The 17,627-nt window shown below is 69.3% G+C and overlaps 3 protein-coding genes across 3 annotated transcripts; 2 read left to right on the top strand and 1 right to left on the bottom strand.

Annotated features, from left to right (window-relative positions):
• Positions 1 to 2,120: 2,120 nt before the first annotated feature.
• On the top strand, positions 2,121 to 8,081 carry GAL3ST4 (galactose-3-O-sulfotransferase 4). The gene is made up of 4 exons (XM_067315057.1): positions 2,121 to 2,497; positions 3,568 to 3,742; positions 4,465 to 4,732; positions 5,745 to 8,081. The coding sequence occupies exons 2-4, from the start codon at positions 3,633 to 3,635 to the stop codon at positions 6,546 to 6,548; spliced, it is 1,182 nt and encodes a 393-aa protein (XP_067171158.1). The 5' UTR covers positions 2,121 to 2,497; positions 3,568 to 3,632; the 3' UTR covers positions 6,549 to 8,081.
• A 781-nt stretch (positions 8,082 to 8,862) lies between these two features.
• Positions 8,863 to 14,778, top strand: TRAPPC14 (trafficking protein particle complex subunit 14). Its single transcript, XM_067315029.1, has 11 exons — positions 8,863 to 9,297; positions 10,148 to 10,243; positions 10,837 to 10,969; positions 11,226 to 11,312; positions 11,528 to 11,648; positions 11,855 to 12,002; positions 12,241 to 12,323; positions 12,610 to 12,773; positions 13,318 to 13,472; positions 13,581 to 13,774; positions 14,440 to 14,778. The coding sequence occupies exons 1-11, from the start codon at positions 8,887 to 8,889 to the stop codon at positions 14,591 to 14,593; spliced, it is 1,746 nt and encodes a 581-aa protein (XP_067171130.1). The 5' UTR covers positions 8,863 to 8,886; the 3' UTR covers positions 14,594 to 14,778.
• A 598-nt stretch (positions 14,779 to 15,376) lies between these two features.
• LAMTOR4 (late endosomal/lysosomal adaptor, MAPK and MTOR activator 4) lies at positions 15,377 to 17,471 on the bottom strand. The gene is made up of 4 exons (XM_067315032.1): positions 17,415 to 17,471; positions 16,800 to 16,880; positions 16,450 to 16,567; positions 15,377 to 15,940 (listed from the first exon to the last, which is right to left on the bottom strand). The coding sequence occupies exons 1-4, from the start codon at positions 17,415 to 17,417 to the stop codon at positions 15,843 to 15,845; spliced, it is 300 nt and encodes a 99-aa protein (XP_067171133.1). The 5' UTR covers positions 17,418 to 17,471; the 3' UTR covers positions 15,377 to 15,842.
• Positions 17,472 to 17,627: the final 156 nt, after the last annotated feature.

Genomic DNA, 17,627 nt, shown 5'->3' with positions numbered 1-17,627 from the left:
TCACGTGACGCGCACCCATTGACCCCCCCCCTCCCCTTCCCCCTCCCCGCGCCCTGCCTGGCCTCGCGCGCTGCCGCGGGAACGACGTCACGCCCAGCACGTGCGCGCGCCTCGACGCCCGCGTTGGGAGGGGAGCGGAGCGGAGCGGAGGGGGCGGGACGAAGCCACTGCGCAGGCGCAGGCAGCGGCGCGGCCCCGCCCTCCCCCCCCGCCCGGCACGTGCGAGGGGCGTGGCCCGGGGCTGCCGCGGCGCCCACGTGGGGCGGGGTCCCCCTATAGCCCCCTACGGCACGAGGGACCTTATAGCCCCTGCTATGGTACAGGGAACCCTATAGCCCCCTATGGCCTGGCATCCCTATAGCCCCCTCTATGGCACAGGAAACCTTATAGCCTCCTATGGCCGGGGATCCCTATAGCTTGCTATGGCATGGGGGATCCTATAGCTTCCTATAACATGGGGAACCTTATAGCCCCCTTTGACATATAGGATCCCCTATAGTGCCATGTGGTTCAGGAGTCTCCTATAGCCCCATATCGCCTGGGAGTCCCATATGGCCCTGAGGTCCCCTCTAGCCTGAGGATCCCCTATAATCCCATATGGCCCAGGGTTCCCTATAGCCCCGGATGGCCTGGGGTCCTCTGTGACCTGGAGATCCCCTGTAGAGTCGTGTGGCCTGGAGGTCCCTACAGTCCTATAAGGCCCTGGGGGGCCTTATAGAGGACTGTTATAGCCCCATATAGATCTGGGGTCCCATATAGTTTAATGGGGGTCATACAGCCCCATATGGTCTGTGGATGCTATATGACACATATAGTCTTTATATTCCAAAAGGCTTCAAAGTCATGTATAATCCAAGATAGAAGTTGTTCACATATTGCTCAGGGACCCTTATAACCCTGTATAGCCCAGAGATCCCTCATAGTCCAGTATGGCCTATATGGACATGAGGTCCCAAACAGCCCCAAACAGCCCAGGGGTCCCATATAGCCCCACACCCCTGGGGTCCCGGACAGCCCCAAGCCCCCCAGGTCCCCTATAGCCCAGGGGTCCCATATAGCCCCACACCCCTGGGGTCCCGGACAGCTCCAAGCCCCCCAGGTCCCCTATAGCCCAGGGGTCCCATATAGCCCCCTACGCACCCAAACCACACAAGCCACTCAATGAATTACGCGGTTTATTGGAGACGGGCCGGCTGGGCGACCCGGCACCTGCTGGGGGGACCCAGCACCCACGAGGACACCCGGGACCCTTGGGGACACTGGGGACATCCTCGACCCCTGGGGACCCCCGGGAGCCCCCAGCACCCACAAGGAAGGTCCTGGGGCCGGTACCAGCCGGGGGGTCCCAGGACCGGGCAGGACGGGGGGTCCCGGTTCCCGGTTCCCGGTGCCCTTCCCGGTGCTGAGCGCGGGCAGGACGGTGCCCAGCGCGATGCCCAGCGCCCGCTGCAGTCCCGGGGCTCTGCACCGGCACCGGCACCGGCAGCACCGGCGGCACCAACCGCCCCATGCCCGGTCCGGTCCGGTGACAGCGCACCCCGGTACAGCCCGGCTCGGTGCAGCCCGGCAAACCCTGGTGCAGCCCGGTACCGCCCGGTACCGCCCGGTGCAGCGGCGGCGGCTCCCGATCCTCCCGGACCCCCGGGTCCTAGCGCCGGCTGCACCGGGACCCCCGGATCTGCTCCCCCCAATCTGCCCCCCCCCAGATTTGTCTCTCAGCCCCTGCAGTGCCCCCCCCCCAGTGTCCCCAGTGCTCCCAGTGCCCCCCCCAGTGCCCCCAGTGCCCCCCGGACCCTGCAGCGTCCCGCCAGTGTCCCCAGTGCTCCCAGTGCCCCCCGGACCCTGCAGCGTCCCCCCAGTGTCCCCAAGTGTCCCCAGTGTCCCCCCAATGCCTCCGCACGGCTCTCCCGGTACCGGGGGCCCGTCCCGGTACTGGCGGGGGCTGTCCCAGTACCGGGGGGGAGGGGACCATCCCGGTATCGGGGGGAGGGGGAGACGGGGCCGGCCCGGTATCGGCGGGGCCCAGACGGCGGCGCGGGGGCCGGTCCGGTACCGGGGGGGCCCGGACGGGGGCGCGGGGGCCGGTCCGGTACCGGGGGGCCGGCCCGGTGCAGCGGGGCGGGGCGGGACAGCGGGAGACAAAGGAGGAAACTTCGGCGAAGAGCGAGAGTGCGGCCGGGACACCGGGACACACCGGGACCCACCGCGATACCGAGCCCCACCGGGACCCGCCGAGCCCCACCGGGACCCACCGGGATACCGGGACCCAGCGGCCGCCCGGACCGGCGCACGGGACCCGCCGGCAGCGGCATCCCGGGACTCGCCGGGAGCGGAGCCCCGCACGGCCGGATTCCTTCCTCCCCCCCCCCCCCCGCCCGGGACACCGGGGCCCCCCCCGGGCCGGGCCCTGCCGAGCCGCCGGGAGGCCCCGAGCGGCGCCGGGACCCCGCCGGGATGCGGCGGCGCTGAGTCCGGTGCCCGGTGCCCCGGAGCCGCGGTGAGTGCGGAGGCGGGGGGACACGAGGGGGACACGGGGGGGGGGACAGAGGGCCCGGGGGGGGGCTTGGGGGACACGGTGGGGACAGGGGGACACGGTGGGGACAGGGGGACCGGGGGGGACATGAGGCACAGAGGGGACATGGGGGGGGACACGGGGTCAGGGGGCAAGATGGGGACACAGGGGGACACGGAGACATGAGGGGGACACGGGGTACAGGGGGGACACAGGGTCTGGGGGGGACACGGGATACACAGGGTCTGGGGGACAACGTGGGAGCTAGAGGGACAGAGAGGTCCTGGGGGGGGACAGGGGGGTCACAGAGCAGGGACAAGGGGACACGAGGACTAGGAGGACACAGGGCCTGGGGGGGGACACAGGTGTTCTGGAAGGACATGGGGGTCTGGGGGGTCACAGAGGGGGACACGGGGGACAGGAGGGACACAGGGGCCTGGAGGTCACAGAGGGGGGACATGGGGGACACAAGGGTCTGGGGGGTCACAGAGGGGGACAAGGGGACACGGGACTGGGAGGACACAGGGCCTGGGGGGGACACAGGTGTCCTGGAAGGACATGGGGGTCTGGGGGGTCACAGAGGGGGAAACAGGGGACAGGGGGTCACGGAGGGGGGACACGGGGGACACAAGGGTCTGGGGGGTCACAGAGGGGGACAAGGGGGACATGGGCTGGGGGGTCACAGTGGGGGGACACGGGGGACAAGGGCGACCCGGTGGCCGGGGGTACAGGGGGGTGTCCGCCACGTGTGGGGCAGGGAGGGATCCCGGGGGTGTCCGTGCAGGAGGGGGGTTTCCATGCCCGTCCGCCCGTCAGGGTGGGGCGTCCATCTGTCCGTCCCCCCCCCGCTAATGGGTCCCAGCTGGCCCCGGGAAGGGCCAGGCCGGGCTGGCGGGAGCCCAAACGCCTCCGCTGACCCCCCCAGCGGGCCACGACGTGGCTCCGGCCGGGCTCGGCGCGGTGACACCCCCGGGGAGGTGACACTTGGGGCCACCCGCCTGACGGAGACGCGTCGGGTCCTTCTTCTTCTTCCCACCCCCTCCCCGGCTTCGCAGCGTCCCCCTAAGCGCCGGCGGCCCGGACGCCTGGGTCCCCCGAGCCCCCGTGTCCCCGCGGGACCATGAAGCTGCCGCCCACCTGCCGCCGGCTCCAGGTGCTGGCGGCCGCCCTGGGCGTCTGCGTGACCGTTGGCTTCGTGGTGCAGTTCTTGGTGGGACCCTTCCAGCGGAGGTGGGTGTCACCCGGCCCGGCCCATCTCCCCTGGAATCTGCACCCCATAATTCCTCGGGGGGGGGGATGGGGGATCCCACCCTCTGGGTGCCTGGGATGGGGGTCTCTGACCCCTTGGGTGCTTGGGGAACAGGCAGGATGGGGGTCCCCATCCCCTTGGGTGACCAGGATGGGTGAGATGGGGGTCCCCAATTCCTTGGGTGCTTGAGACCAAGCAGGATGGGGGTCCCCATCCCCTTGGGTGACCAGGATGGGTGAGATGGGGGTCCCCAATTCCTTGGGTGCTTGAGACCAAGCAGGATGGGGGTCCCCATCCCCTTGGGGGCTTGGGGACAAGCAGCATGGGGTTCTCCAACCCCTTGGGTACCTGGGATGGCTGATGTGGAGGTCCCCAACCTCCTGGGCCCCCTGGGGGGGGGCAGAATGGGGGTCCCCAACCCTTTGGGTACCTGGGATGGATGATGTGGGTGTCCTCATCCCCTCTGGTGCCCAGGATGGGCGAGATGAGGGTCCCCAACCCCTTGGGTGCTTGGGGACAAGCAGGACAGGGATCCCCAACCCTTTGGGTACCTGGGATGGCTGATGTGGGTGTCATCCCCTCCGGTGCCCAGGATGGGCGAGATGGGGGTCCCCAACCCCTTGGGTACCTGGGACGGGTGGCATGACGCTCCCCGTCCCCTTGGGTGCCCCCCGACGCGGTGCCCGCACCCCCCCACCTCCAGGCCCCCCACGGCGCCCGCCGCCCGCCCGCCGCAGCCCTGCCGGCCCCGCACCCACCTGGTCTTCCTGAAGACGCACAAGACGGGCAGCAGCAGCGTGGTGAACCTGCTGCACCGCTTCGGCGAGGCCCACGGGCTCCGCTTCGCCCTGCCCCACCGCTACCAGTTCGGCTACCCCAGCCCCTTCCAGGCCAGCCGCGTCAAGGGCTACCGCCCCGGCGGGCCCCCCTTCGACATCCTCTGCCACCACATGCGCTTCAACCTGCCCGAGGTGACGGGGACGCCGGGGATGTGGGGGACGCGGGGATGCTGGGAATGCTGGGGGCACATCTAGGTGGGATGGTGGACGCCTGGAGATGGAGAATGTCTAGGGGAGACGGAGGATGTCCGGGCGAGACGGAGGACGTCCAGGGGAGATGGAGGATGCCTGGGGGAGATGGTGGATGCATGGGGCAGATGGGGAACATCTAGGAGGGATGGGGGATGTTTGGGGGAGATGGGGAACATCTAGAGGAGATGGAGGACGCCTGGATGAGATGGGGAACCTCTAGGGGAGATAGTGGATATTTGGGAGAGATGGAGGATGTCTAGGAGGGATGGAGGGTGTCCGGGGGAGATGGGGAGCATCCAGGGGAGATGGGGAATGTCTGGGGGAAATGGGGAGTATCTAGAGGAGATAGAGAACGCCTGGAGGAGATGGGGAACCTCTAGAGAAGATGGTGGACGTCTGGGAGGAAAGGGAGGACATCCAGGGGAGATGGGGAACATCCAGGAGAGTTGGGGAATGTCCAGGGGAGATGGAGGCCATCTAGGGGGGATGGAGGACACCTGGGGGAGATGATGGATGTTTGGAGGAGTTGGGGAACATCTAGGAGAGTTGGGGAACATCTAGGAGAGATGGGGGACATCTGGGGGGGATGGAGGACACCTGGGGGAAGACGATGGATGTTTGGAGGAGATGGGGGACGTCTAGGGGGGATGGAGGACACCTGGGAGAGACGATGGATGTTTGAGGGAAATGGGGGACATCCAGAAGAGATGGGGAACATCCAGGAGAGTTGGGGAACGTCTAGGGGAGATGGAGGCCATCTAGGAGGGATGGAGGACACCTGGGGGAGACGATGGATGTTTGGGGGAGATGGAGGATGCTTGGAGGACACGGAGGCTGTCTAGGGGAGATGGCGAGCATCCAGGGGAGACGGAGGACGCCCGGGGGAGAGGGAGGAGGCCCGCGGGCGCCGTGCAGGTCCGCCGAGCCCTTCGCCCCGTTCCCCCCCCCGCAGGTGCAGAAGGTGATGCCCAACGACACCTTCTACTTCTCCATCGTGCGGGACCCGGGCACGCTGGGCGAGTCGGCCTTCGCCTACTACCGGGCCATAGCTCCGGCTTTCCGGCGGGCTCCGTCGCTGGGAGCTTTCCTGGCGTCCCCGGGCCGCTTCTACGAGCCGGGAGCGCGGGGCAACCATTACGCCCGCAACCTGCTGTGGTTCGACTTCGGGCTGCCGTCGGCGCCGGGCGACGCCGGGGCGGTGGCGGCGGCGGTGGCGGGCGTGGAGCGGGCGTTCGCCCTGGTGCTGCTGGCGGAGCACTTCGACGAGTCGCTGGTGCTGCTGCGCGACGCGCTGTGCTGGGCCGAGGACGACGTGGCCGCCTTCGCCCACAACGGGCGCCGGGCGCCCGCCACCCTCAGCGCCGCCCAGGCCGCCCGCCTCCGCGCCTGGAACGCCCTCGACTGGGCCCTCTACGCCCACCTCAACCGCTCCTTCTGGCGCCGGGCCGAGGCCTTCGGGGCGGCCCGGCTCCGCGACGAGGTGCGGAGGCTGCGGGAACGCCGGGACGCCCTGGCGCGGCGCTGCCTGCGGGGCGGCGGGCCCGTGGCGGCGGGCGCCATCGCCGACGGCCGCCTCCGGCCTTTCCAGCCGCCGGGACGGGCCGAGATCTTGGGCTACGCTTTGAGGGCCGGGCTGCCACCGGCCGAGCGCGAGCGCTGCGCCCGCCTCGCCACCCCCGAGCTCCAGTACAAGGACATCCTCGACCGGCGGCAGTTCGGGACGGGGGGCAACGGCACGGCGCCGCCGGGGGCCTAGCGGCGGGGGCGGCGGGGGGGGGGGGCAGGCGTGGCGAGAGATTGCCCCTTCCCCCCAACCCCTCCGTAGCCCCCCCCCCAGCCTGTGGACGTGGCAGGGAGCCCCACACGGGATCGTGCCGTGCCTCAGTTTGCCTGGTCTGGGTAATGGGTATATCAAATGCTGATGGGCATTCGGGTGTCCCCATAGCGCCGTGCCTCAGCGTACCTAATCTGGGTAATGGGTACATCGAACCCTGATGGGCATTGGGGTGTCCCCACAGTACTGCCTTGGTTTACCTGATCTGAGTAATGGGTACATCGAACCCTGATGGGCACTGGGGTGTCCCTATAGCGCTGTGCCTCAGTGTACCTAATCTGGGTAATGGGTACATCAAACCCTGATGGGCATTGGGGTGTCCCTATAGCACCGTGCCTCAGTGTACCTAATCTGGGTAATGGGTACATCGAACCCTGATGGGCATTGGGGTGTCCCCACAGTACTGCCTTGGTTTACCTAATCTGAATAATGGGTACATCAAACTGTGATGAGGATTGGGGTGTCCCCACAACATGGCATCATGCCTTGCTTTACCTAATCCGAGTAATGGGTACATCAAACCCTGATGGGCATTGAGGTGTCCCCACAGTACGGCACCATGCCTCAGTTTGTCTTATCTGGGTAATGGGTATGTGTAACCCTGATGGAGGTTGGGGACCCCCATGGTACAGCTCTCTGCTTCAGCATACCTAATCTGGGTAATGGGTACATCTAACCCTGATGGGCATTGGGGGAGCCCACAATGCAGCATCATGCTTTGCTTTACCTAATGTGAATAATGGGTGCATCTAACCCTGATGGGGATTGGGGTGTCCCTGTGGTACAGCCCTCTGCCTCAGCATACCTAATCTGGGTAATGGGTACATCTAACCCTTTTGGTTTTTGGGGTCTTCCTGTGGTAAAACCCTGTGCCTTAGTTTATCGGGTCTGGGTAATGATTCCCCCTGACCATAATGGTTTTGGGGTCTCCTCACGGTACCGCCCTGTGCCTCAGTTTCCCTGCTCTCAGTAATGGGCCCCCTTAGCCCTAATATGGCGTTGGGCTCCCTGCACACTACAGCCCCGTGCCTCAGTTTACCTGGGTCCCAGGTAATGGGGCAGGGACCCAGGGTGCCCCCTGGCCTTAATGCGTAGCAGGATCACTCCGTGCCTCAGTTTCCCTGCCCTGGGTAACGAGCTCCCAATCCTAATGGGGATTGGGGTCTGCCATGGTACGACTCTGTGCCTCAGTTTACCTGCTCTGGGTAATGGGTACACCTAACCCTGTGGCATGTTTGGGCATGTGGCATGTCTGCAGTGGCGTGTTCACGGCATCATGGCAGGTCGTAGCGTGCCTCGTGGCACGTCACGTGATGTCAGTGGCATGTCAAATGCGTGTCGTAGCATGTTCGTGGCACGTGGGTGGAGCCCCCGGGGGAGGGGCTTGGCCAGGCCCCTCCTCCGTCACGGCTCGCGCCGTCCTAATGGCAATAAAAGCTGGAAGCAGCCTGCTGATTGGGTGTTGCTGCTGTCAGTCATTCGGCTGCGCTGTGAGAGGGGGGAGTCCCGCCCCCTGCGGGAGGGCGGAAGGGCGGGATTGGCTCCTCCTGTGGCAGAACAGGAAGTCCCGCCCCGAGCCGGGCATGAAGGCGCCAGGCTGAAGTCCTGCCCCTTCGGAGGGCCTTCCCGCGCGGCGATTGGTCCCTGTGCGGGGAGCGGATGTGACGTTGCCAGCAGTGGCGGGAGGCGAGTCCTCCAGGGGGTGGTGCCCCAGCTCCTCATCGATGCGCTCGGCGCTCGCCCGCGCCGCCTGCCGCCTGCCCCGCCCCCGCCCCGCCCGGTCGCTCCGGCAGCGCCGCGCGGAGCCGGAGCCGGAACCGCCACCGGGAGCCCCCGGCCCGGGCCTCCCCCCCCCCGGTGCCCCGGCCCGGCCCCGGCCTCCCCCCGCGGCGTTCCCCGGCACCCCCCCCCCCCCCCTCCCCGGAGCCCCGGCATCCCTCCCGGTCCCCGGGATCCCTCCGGCCCGGCCTGGCCTCGGGATTCCCCCCCCTTCCCCCCGGGGCGCCTCCCCTCTGGTACCGGGATACCCCCCGGTATCCCTCCACGGCCCCCCGCCATCTCCCCCCGGTGCCCGCGCCCCCCCCCGGGCCCGCTCCCCCCCCCTCCCTCCCGCTCCCCAGACCCCCCGGGACCCCCCTTGATCCAGCCCCCCGGTTCCCCCTCGCTCCCGGTGTCCCCCGGTCTCTAACCCCCCCCCAGCTCCCCTCCCCCTCGGTCCTCCCGTTCCCCCCCCCCCTTTCCCCCGGTACCGGCTGGGCCCATGGAGTCGCAGTGCGATTACTTCATGTACTTCCCGGCGGTGCCGTTCGCCGCCCGGGAGCTGCTGACGGGGGAACCGGGCCGGTACCGGGCGCTGCCCCGCCGCAACCACCTCTACTTGGGCGAGACCGTGCGCTTCCTCCTGGTGCTCCGCTGCCGCCCGGGCACCGGCACGGGCTCCGGTACCGGCATGGGCTCCGGTACCGGGCCGGGCCGACCGCCTTGGGCCGAGCTGGCCGCCTCGCTGGCCGCCCTGGCCAGCGTCAGCCCCGGCGGCTCGGAGCCCTGCGGGGAGCGGGACGGGGACGGGGAGCCGGACGGGGAGGGGGCCCCGCCGGAGCCCCCCGTTTTCCGGGACTGCCGGGCCCTGCTGACGCACAGCCAGGGCCCCCCGGGGCGGCCCGCGGCCGGGGTGGGTGACCGGGGAGGGGGGACGTGGAGGATGAGGGAGGGGACGGGGGGCGTGGTGGGGTTTGGGGGCAGGGACATGGGGACAAGGGTGGATATAGGGGGCAAGGGAGGGACAAGGGGACAGAGGAGGGACATGGGGGACAAGGGAGGGACATGGGGACAAGGGGATGTGGGGGACAAGGGGACAGAGGAGGGACATGGGGACAAGGATGGATATGGGGGGGCAAGGGAGGGACATGGGGGACAAGGGACATGGGGACAGAGGAGGGACAAGGGGGACAAGGGACGGACATGGGGAAAAGGGTGGATGGGGGGGACAGAGGAAGGACAAGGGGGACAAGGATGGATATGGGGGGGCAAGGGAGGGACATGGGGGAGAAGGGACATGGGGACAGAGGAGGGACAAGGGACAAGGGAGGGACATGGGGAAAAGGGTGGATACGGGGGAACAAAGGAGGGACAGGGGAAAAGGGTGGATATGGGGGGACAAAGGGACAAGAGGGGACAAAGGAGGGACATGGGGACAAGGGTGGATATGGGGGGACAAGGGAACGTGGGGGACAAGGGAGCAAGGGAGGGACATGGGGACAAGGGGATGTGGGGGACAAGGAAGGGGCTTGGGGACAAGGGCGGATATGGGGGAAGGGGACATGGGGGATAAGGGAAGGACGTGGCTACGAAGGAAGCTATAGGGGGACAAGGGGACGTGGGGGGGCAAAGGAGGGACGTGGGGCAGATGTGGGGCCAAGGCCTGGGGGGAGGATACGGGACGAGGGGGACGTGGGGTGACGGGGGAGGTGACGCAGGACCGGGGAAGGGGCCACCGTGGCTGAGCCCCGCTGTGTCCCCAGATGCCGGTGGAGGACCCCATCGTGTCCACGGACGAGGTCATCTTCCCCCTGACCATCTCCCTCGACAAGCTGCCCCCTGGCACCGTCAAGGCCAAGGTGAGGCGGGGATGGCACCTTGGGGACAGCGTGGGGACCTCGGGGACGGCATGGGGACCTTGGGGACAGGAGGGGACCTCAGGGACAGCATGGGGACCTTGGGAACGAGAGGGAAACTTGAGGAAATCATGGGGATCTTGGGGGGCAGTGTGGGGATCTCGGGGATGGGAGAGGACCTAGGGGACAGCGTGGGGACCTCAGGGGCAGGAAGGGACGGTGGGGACAGCGTGGGGACCTTGGAGATGGCAGGAGACCTCAGGGACAGGATGGGACCTCTGGGACAGTTTGGGGACCAAGAGCTGGGATTAAGATCTAGCCACGGTGCCTCTTGGTCCATCAAGGTGAGAGTGGGAGTGGGGACAGGAGGGGACCCTGGAGACAATGTTGGGACCCTGGGGACAATGTGGTGACCTTGGGGACAAGCATGGTGACATAGGACTGCGACCAGGGGTGGGGAGCAGGATCCAGCCCTCATGTCCCGCTCTCTGGGTCCCTCAGGAGCAGTTGGGGTGGGTTTGGGGGACAGCAGGAGGCCTCGGGGACAGGAGGGGACCTCCGGGCCGGCCTCGACCCCACGTCCCCGGTGTCCCCAGATCGTGGTGACGGTGTGGAAGCGGGACACGGAGCCGCCTGAGCTGCAGGAGGGCGGCGGGTACCTGAGCCTGCTCCAGACCCGGGCGCCGGCGCACGTCTTCCGCCAGGAGCAGGGAGCCTTCAAGGCGCAAGGTGGGACCGGCCCCGTGTCCCCTGATGTCCCCCAGGTCCCTTGTCCCTCCCCAAGTCCCCCGTCTCCCTCAGCGTCCCCTGCCTCTGGCATTCTGCGTTCCCGATGTCCCTTTTCCCCCCTCGGGCTCCCCATCTCCGTGTCCCCTGCCCTGCCAGCAGCCTACGCTTTGTGTCCCCGTCCCCCCCTGCCACTTGGGTGCCCCGTGTCCCCCCCACCGTGTCCCCTCGTGTCCCTTGACCGCCCGTCTCCCTGCAGTGAGCACCCTGCTGACTGTGCTGCCCCCGCCCGTGGTGCGATGCCGCCAGCTCACCGTCTCCGGGAAGTACCTCACCGTGCTCAAAGGTGAGGGGACGGGGCGGTGGCATGGGGGACAGGGACACTAGGGTGGCTGGGGTGGGGACAGCCACCACGGAGAGGGGGTTCAGTCTCGGACTGAGGAGGTGGCTGGGGCAGAGCGGAGGATGTGTGTTGGAGAAAGTGAACGTAGATGGGACACAGGCTGGTTGGGGCCACCCCGGTGTCCCCTGTGGTGTCACCCTGGTGTCCCTGTCGCCCAGTGCTGAACGGCTGGTCCCAGGAGGAGATCTCCCTGTGGGACGTGCAGATCCTGCCCAACTTCAACGCCAGCTACCTGCCCGTCATGCCCGACGGCTCCGTCCTGCTGGTCGATGACGTCTGGTGAGCGTTGGGGACGCCGGGGACGGTCCCTGGGGCGGGGGGGACGCGGCTGTGCCGTCTCCCGGACCCCGAGGGAGGCCGTGGGGGTCTGCCCGTCCCTTGGGATGGGGCCGTGCCGTGCTCTCGGCCCCAGGGAGGCCACCCCCCCCCCCCGGCTCCGGGCTGTCCCACGCGTCCCTGAGTTGTCCCCGCGCCCCGTCCCGCAGCCACCACTCGGGCGAGGTGCCCGTGGGCGCCTTCTGCCGCGTGGCCAGCGCCGGCTCGGCCTGTCCCTGCGCCCTCAGCGCCCTCGAGGAGCACAACTTCCTCTTCCAGCTCCAGGCGCCCGAGAGGCCCCCCGAGGACGCCAAGGAGGTGAGGGGACACGGTGGGGGGGACCCTGGGGGGGGGGACCGTCCTGACTGGGGGGACGTGAGGGATGAGGGGACACCGAGAGGGACCATCCCGGCTGGGCGGGGGGGGGGGGATTTGTCATTCTGGGAATCTGAGGGGCGCTGGGGGGTTTGGGGGACCATCCTGGCTGGGATGAGGGGGGTCTGTCCTTGCCGTGGGCAGTGGGGACAAGGACATTCCTGACCTTCTGTCCCTGCAGGGCTTGGAGGTCCCGTTGGTGGCCGTGATCCAGTGGTCGACGCCCAAACTGCCCTTCACCAGCAGCATCTACACCCATTACCGGTGAGAGCCGCCCCGAAGGTCCTCGATGGCCCCGGTCCCCAAGGGAGGGACCTCTGGGTCACTGTCCCCAAAGGGGAAGGGACCCCCCCAGTCCTCCTGCTCCAAGCAGGGGGATCCCTGCCCTGGGCTCGTGCCATTCCCATGTCACTAACCCCACGTCCCCAGGGTGCCACGTGGTGGTTCCCGTGTGCCCGTGTCGCTAAACCGTGTCCCCAGGGCTCCTCGGGGCCGTCCCCGCGGCTCCTCGGGGCCGTCCCCGCGTCCCTAACCCCTGTCCCGTCCCCAGGCTGCCAAGCATCCGCCTGGAGCGGCCGCGCTTCGTGATGACGGCCGCCTGCGAGTCACCGGTGCGGGCCCGGCAGCGCTTCACCGTCACCTACACGCTGCTCAACGACCTCCAGGACTTCCTGGCCGTGCGGCTCGTCTGGACGCCCGAGACCGCCACGGCCGGTGGGGACAGGAGGGGACGGGGAGGGGATTGGCGGGAGGATCTGGGGGTAGCCAAGAGGGGATGGACGTGATGGGGGGCATCAGAGGGGACAGGGATGGCCAGGAGGTTTCAAGGTGGCTGAGAGGGACTGGAGGGGACAGTGATGGCTGGGAGGGGACAAGGTGGCCAAGAAGGAATGGAGGTGACAGAGGTGGCCAGGAGATGACAGAGAAGATGGGAAGGGGATCAGATGAGATGGAGAAGGATCTGGGGATGGACGTGATGAGGGGAGGTGTGGGGAGATGGAAGGATCAGAGGGGACAGTGTTGGCTGGGAGAGGACAAGGTGGCCAAGAAGCAATGGAGGTGACAGAGGTGGCCAGGAGGGGACAGAGGAGATGGAGGAAGATCTGGGGATGGATGTGATGAGGAGAGGTGCAGGGAGATGGAGGAATCAGAGGGGACAGCGTTGGCTGGGAGAGAACAAGGCGACCGAGAGGGGATGGAGGTGACGGAGGTGGCCGAGAAAGCGCAGAGATCCCATCGCCACGTGTCCCCCCTCTAGGGAAGAAGCTGTCCGGGGAGGAGCGCCGGGCCACGCAGGCGGCGCTGGACGCCATCGTGTGCCACACGCCGCTCAACAACCTGGGCTACTCCCGCAAGGGCAGCGCCCTCACCATCCGCGTGGCCTTCCAGGCGCTGCGGGCCGGGCTTTTCGAGGTGAGGCCGCCCGGACGCCTGGGCCCGTCGCGGGGCTCGGCGGCGGGAGGGCGGCGGGAGGGAGGGCGGGAACGGAGCCCGGCGTCACCGGCGCCGCGCCGTCGCCAGCTGTCGCAGCACATGAAGCTGAAGCTGCAGTTCACGGCGAGCGTGGCCAACCCGCCGCCCGAGGCCCGGCCCGTGTCGCGCAAGAGCAGCCCCAGCAGCCCGGCCGTGCGCGACCTGGTGGAGCGGCACCAGGCCGGCCTCGGCCGCTCCCAGTCCTTCTCCCACCAGCAGCCGTCCCGCAGCCACCTCATGAGGTACGGAGGGGACCCGGAGAGGGGACAACGCGCGGGACGGGGCTGGGGGGACGCGCGGGGCTGAGCTGGCGGGGAGGGGGATGCCGGGGAGGGGACGGCAGCCGGGATGAGGGGACGCGCGGCAAGGGGACGTGTGGGGTGAGAGGGAGACGAGGTGGGTGGCACCCGGGGCTGGAGGGGACAGCGGGGACACCCAGCGTGGTGGATGCACCCGGGGCAGAGGGGTGTTTGGCACAGGGGGGATACCTGTGCTGGGGGGGGGCGGGGAGGGGGACAGCCAGCCCCGCAGGGACAGGGGACAGCCAGCCCCACAGGGACAGGGGACAGCCAGCCCCCTAGGGACACAGGGCAGGGGACAGCCAGCCCTGCAGAGACATGGGGCAGGGGACAGCCAGGCCCCCAGGGACACGGGGCAGGGGACAGCCAGCCCCGCAGGGACACGGGGCAGGGGACCGGCAGCCCCGCAGGGACACAGGGCAGGGGACCGGCAGCCCCGCAGGGACGCGGGGAAGGGGACCGCCAGCCCCCCCGGGACAGGGGGCAGGGGACCGGCAGCCCCGCAGGGACGCGGGGCAGGGGACAGCCAGCCCTGCAGGGACAGGGGACCGGCAGCCCCGCAGGGACGCGGGGCAGGGGACAGCCCCCTCAGCGCCCGGCGCCGCCAGGTCGGGCAGCGTCATGGAGCGGCGCGCCATCACCCCGCCGGTGGGCTCCCCCGTGGGGCGGCCCCTCTACCTGCCCCCCGAGAAGACGGTGCTGTCCCTGGACAAGATCGCCAAGCGGGAGTGCAAGGTGCTCGTCGTGGAGCCCGTCAAGTGACGGCCACCGCGGGGACGAGCGGCGGGGGGGGCTGGGGACTGTGGCCGTGTGTGTCCCCCCCCCCCCCTTCTCCACGCCCCCGGCGGGGCCAAACCTGCTGCTTCACTGGGACTGGACTGGAACGTGCCATGGGGGACCTGGGGCCCAAAAGGGGGACAGGGGCGGGGGACCCGTCCCCACCCTGGGGGGGGGGGAAGGTGACGATGCTCTGGGGACGGGGGTGGCACTGGGGAAGGCGGCGGTGGGGGGGGGACGGGGGGGGACGTCCTGCGGCTGGTCCCGGCGCTGTTCACACCCCTGCGGCTTCCCGCCTTGCCTTGAATTTGGCTGCTGGGGGGGGGGGGGGGGGGGACACAGACGGACACGGGGATGACAAGGGACCAGGACGTGTCCCTGCTGCCGGGGGTGGGGTGGGGGACACACCGGGACGTGGCCCCGGGGTGCTGAGCCAAAGGCAGGTCCCGCGCTGCCACCCGCTTCCGAGCCCCGCTGGGGACGGGGACGTCCCCGTGCCCCCCCCCGAGACGGGCGGCACTTTAATCGTGTTATTTATTTGCCTCCGCGCTGGCTGCCGCGTGTGTGTGTGTGCGCGTGCGAATAAAGCGCTGGCCTGGACGTGCTGGTGACGGTGACGTGGGGACAGGTCTGTCGCCCCGAGGGGGACACGGGCGATGGGGGAAAGCAGGACACCCCCCCACCGTGACCCCTGCTGTCACCCCGTCCCCTGCCCTGAGGGGAGCCACGTCCCCCCCCCCCCAAAAGAAGCTGCCACGGGGGACGGGGACGGGACCAGGACACAATTTATTGTCTCAAGGGAGGGACAACGGTTGGAGAGTGACGCCGCAGGGCCCTGGGACGTGCAGGGGACAGGGGACGCCGGACACCGCAGCGCCTTGGGGACAGCAGGGACATGGGGAACCGCTCTGCTGCGGTTGACGGGGAAGCAAGTGGGTGTCACTGCAGGGCCGGGGGGGGGGGACAGCAGAGACACGGGTGGGTGTCACCACGGGGCCCTGGGGACAGCAGGGACATGGCTGGGGGACACCACAGAGCCCTGGGGACAGCAGAGATGTGGGGGACCGTCCACCTGGGAAGGTCTTGGGGATGGCAGCGACCCGGGTGGGTGTCACCGCAGGGCCCTGGGGACGCAGGGGACAGATCCCCCGAAGCCCTGGGGACGGCAGCGGGGAGGGGGACCGTCCCCCTCGCCCTGGGGACAGCGGGGACGCGGGCCGACCTCCGGGGCGGCTCACACGGCGACGGGCTCCTGGACGTGGTTCTGGCGCTTCACCACGAAGAGCTTCTGCCCGGAGACGGTGACGAGGAGGGAGTGTTCCCCGAACACCACTGCGGGGACAGGGTGAGCACGGGGCCACCGAGGCCACCACCGTCGCCCCGGGGACGCCACCCTCCTGGAGGCAGGGCGAGTGTGGGGCCACCGGGGTCATCACCATCACCCTGGGGACACTGGGGCCACCACTCCCTAGGGACAGAGTGAGCGTGGGGCCACCAAGGCCACCACCATCACTCCGGGGCCACCACTCCCCTGGGGACAGGGTGAATGTGGAGCCACCGAGGCCACCACCATCACCCTGGGGACACTGGGGCCACCACTCCCCTGAGGACAGGGTGAGCATGGGGCCACCAGGGCCACCACCACCCCAGGTACCTGGTGAGCGCGGGGCCACCACCACCACCACCACCACCACCACCACCCTGGTGGACAAGGTGAGCGTGGAGGGCCACCACCACCCCAGGGTCCTTGAGGCTGCTGCCACCACGGGGCCAGCGCAGGGGCCACGGCCACCCTGGGGACAAGCGGGTGACAGCCACCACCGGGGGGGGGGGACACTCACCCGAGAGGCGCTTGAAGGGGGGGTCGTGGCCGCGCTGCAGCCGCAGCCCGCAGGCCGTGGCCACCAGCTCCGAGAGCACCGCGGCCGTGTGCTCGTCGTTCTCCAGGTCGCCGGCCGACTGCCATGGTGGGGGGGGGACACACACAGCGTCACCGGGGCCCAGGCGTCCGGGCCCACCCACCCCCACGGTGTCCCCAACCTCCCTCCTGTCACTCAGGTGCCCCTGCTCCACCTCGCTCCCTCCTCTGTGCTGCCATGTGCCCATCTGCCCCCCCCCCCACCCTTTGCAGGGGCCCAGGCGTCCGGGGGCCCCCCCCGCCCCGAGGGCCCAGGCGTCCGGGCGCCCTCACCGCCAGCACGGCCCCGTCGCTGATGACCAAGTAGCCCAACTGGTCCGGGATCCGCTCCAGCCCCTGGGTCAGCGCCGTGGTCTGGGGAGGGGGGAGGACCGGTGGGGGGGGGGAGCTGTCACCCCCAAATCGCAGGGACACCCCCCCCACCCGGCAGTGCCCCCCTCCCCAATCCCACAGTGCCCCAGTTTCCTCCCAGTTCCCCCCCACCGTGACCCCCCCTGTGCCCTCTGTGCCCCCCAGCCCAGGCTCCCCCCGTGTCCTCCCTCAGGGTCCCAGTTTCTCCCAGTTCCCCCATGCCCCCCCCAGGGCTCCAGTTCCCCCCCCCCAGTGCCCCCCTCAGGGTCCCAGTTTCTCCCAGTGTCCCCCATCCCAGTGCTCCCAGTTCCCCAAAGGGCCTCCCAGGGTCCCAGTGCCCCCCATCCCAGTGCCCCCCATTCCAGTGCTCCCAGTTCCCCAAAGGGCCTCCCAGGGTCCCAGTGCCCCCCATCCCAGTGCCCCCTATCCCAGTGCTTCCAGTTCCCCAAAGGGACTCTCCAGGGTCCCAGTGCCCCCCATCCCAGTCCCCCAAAGGACCCCCCCCCGGGTCCTAGCGCCCCCCGACCCCGCACTCACCATGGCCCCGCTCCTGCCCCGCTCGCCGTCAGCTGACCGCCCCTCCGCGCCCCGCCCCCTGAGCCCGCCCATAGGCCGGCCTGCCGCCTGGCCCCGCCCCGCCCCGCCGCACGCCATTGGTGCGGGGCCCTGCCCGTCACCGCCTCCGCTCCGCCCCTCCCTTTGGCCACCGCTCCCGGCCGCGTTTCCATTGGCTCGCGCCGCGGCCAGACG

Source organism: Apteryx mantelli, chromosome 40, assembly GCF_036417845.1.
Source record: "Apteryx mantelli isolate bAptMan1 chromosome 40, bAptMan1.hap1, whole genome shotgun sequence".
Classification (NCBI taxonomy): domain Eukaryota; kingdom Metazoa; phylum Chordata; class Aves; order Apterygiformes; family Apterygidae; genus Apteryx; species Apteryx mantelli.
Note: the sequence above shows the minus strand (reverse complement) of the source record. Positions and strands in the feature narration are given on the sequence as shown.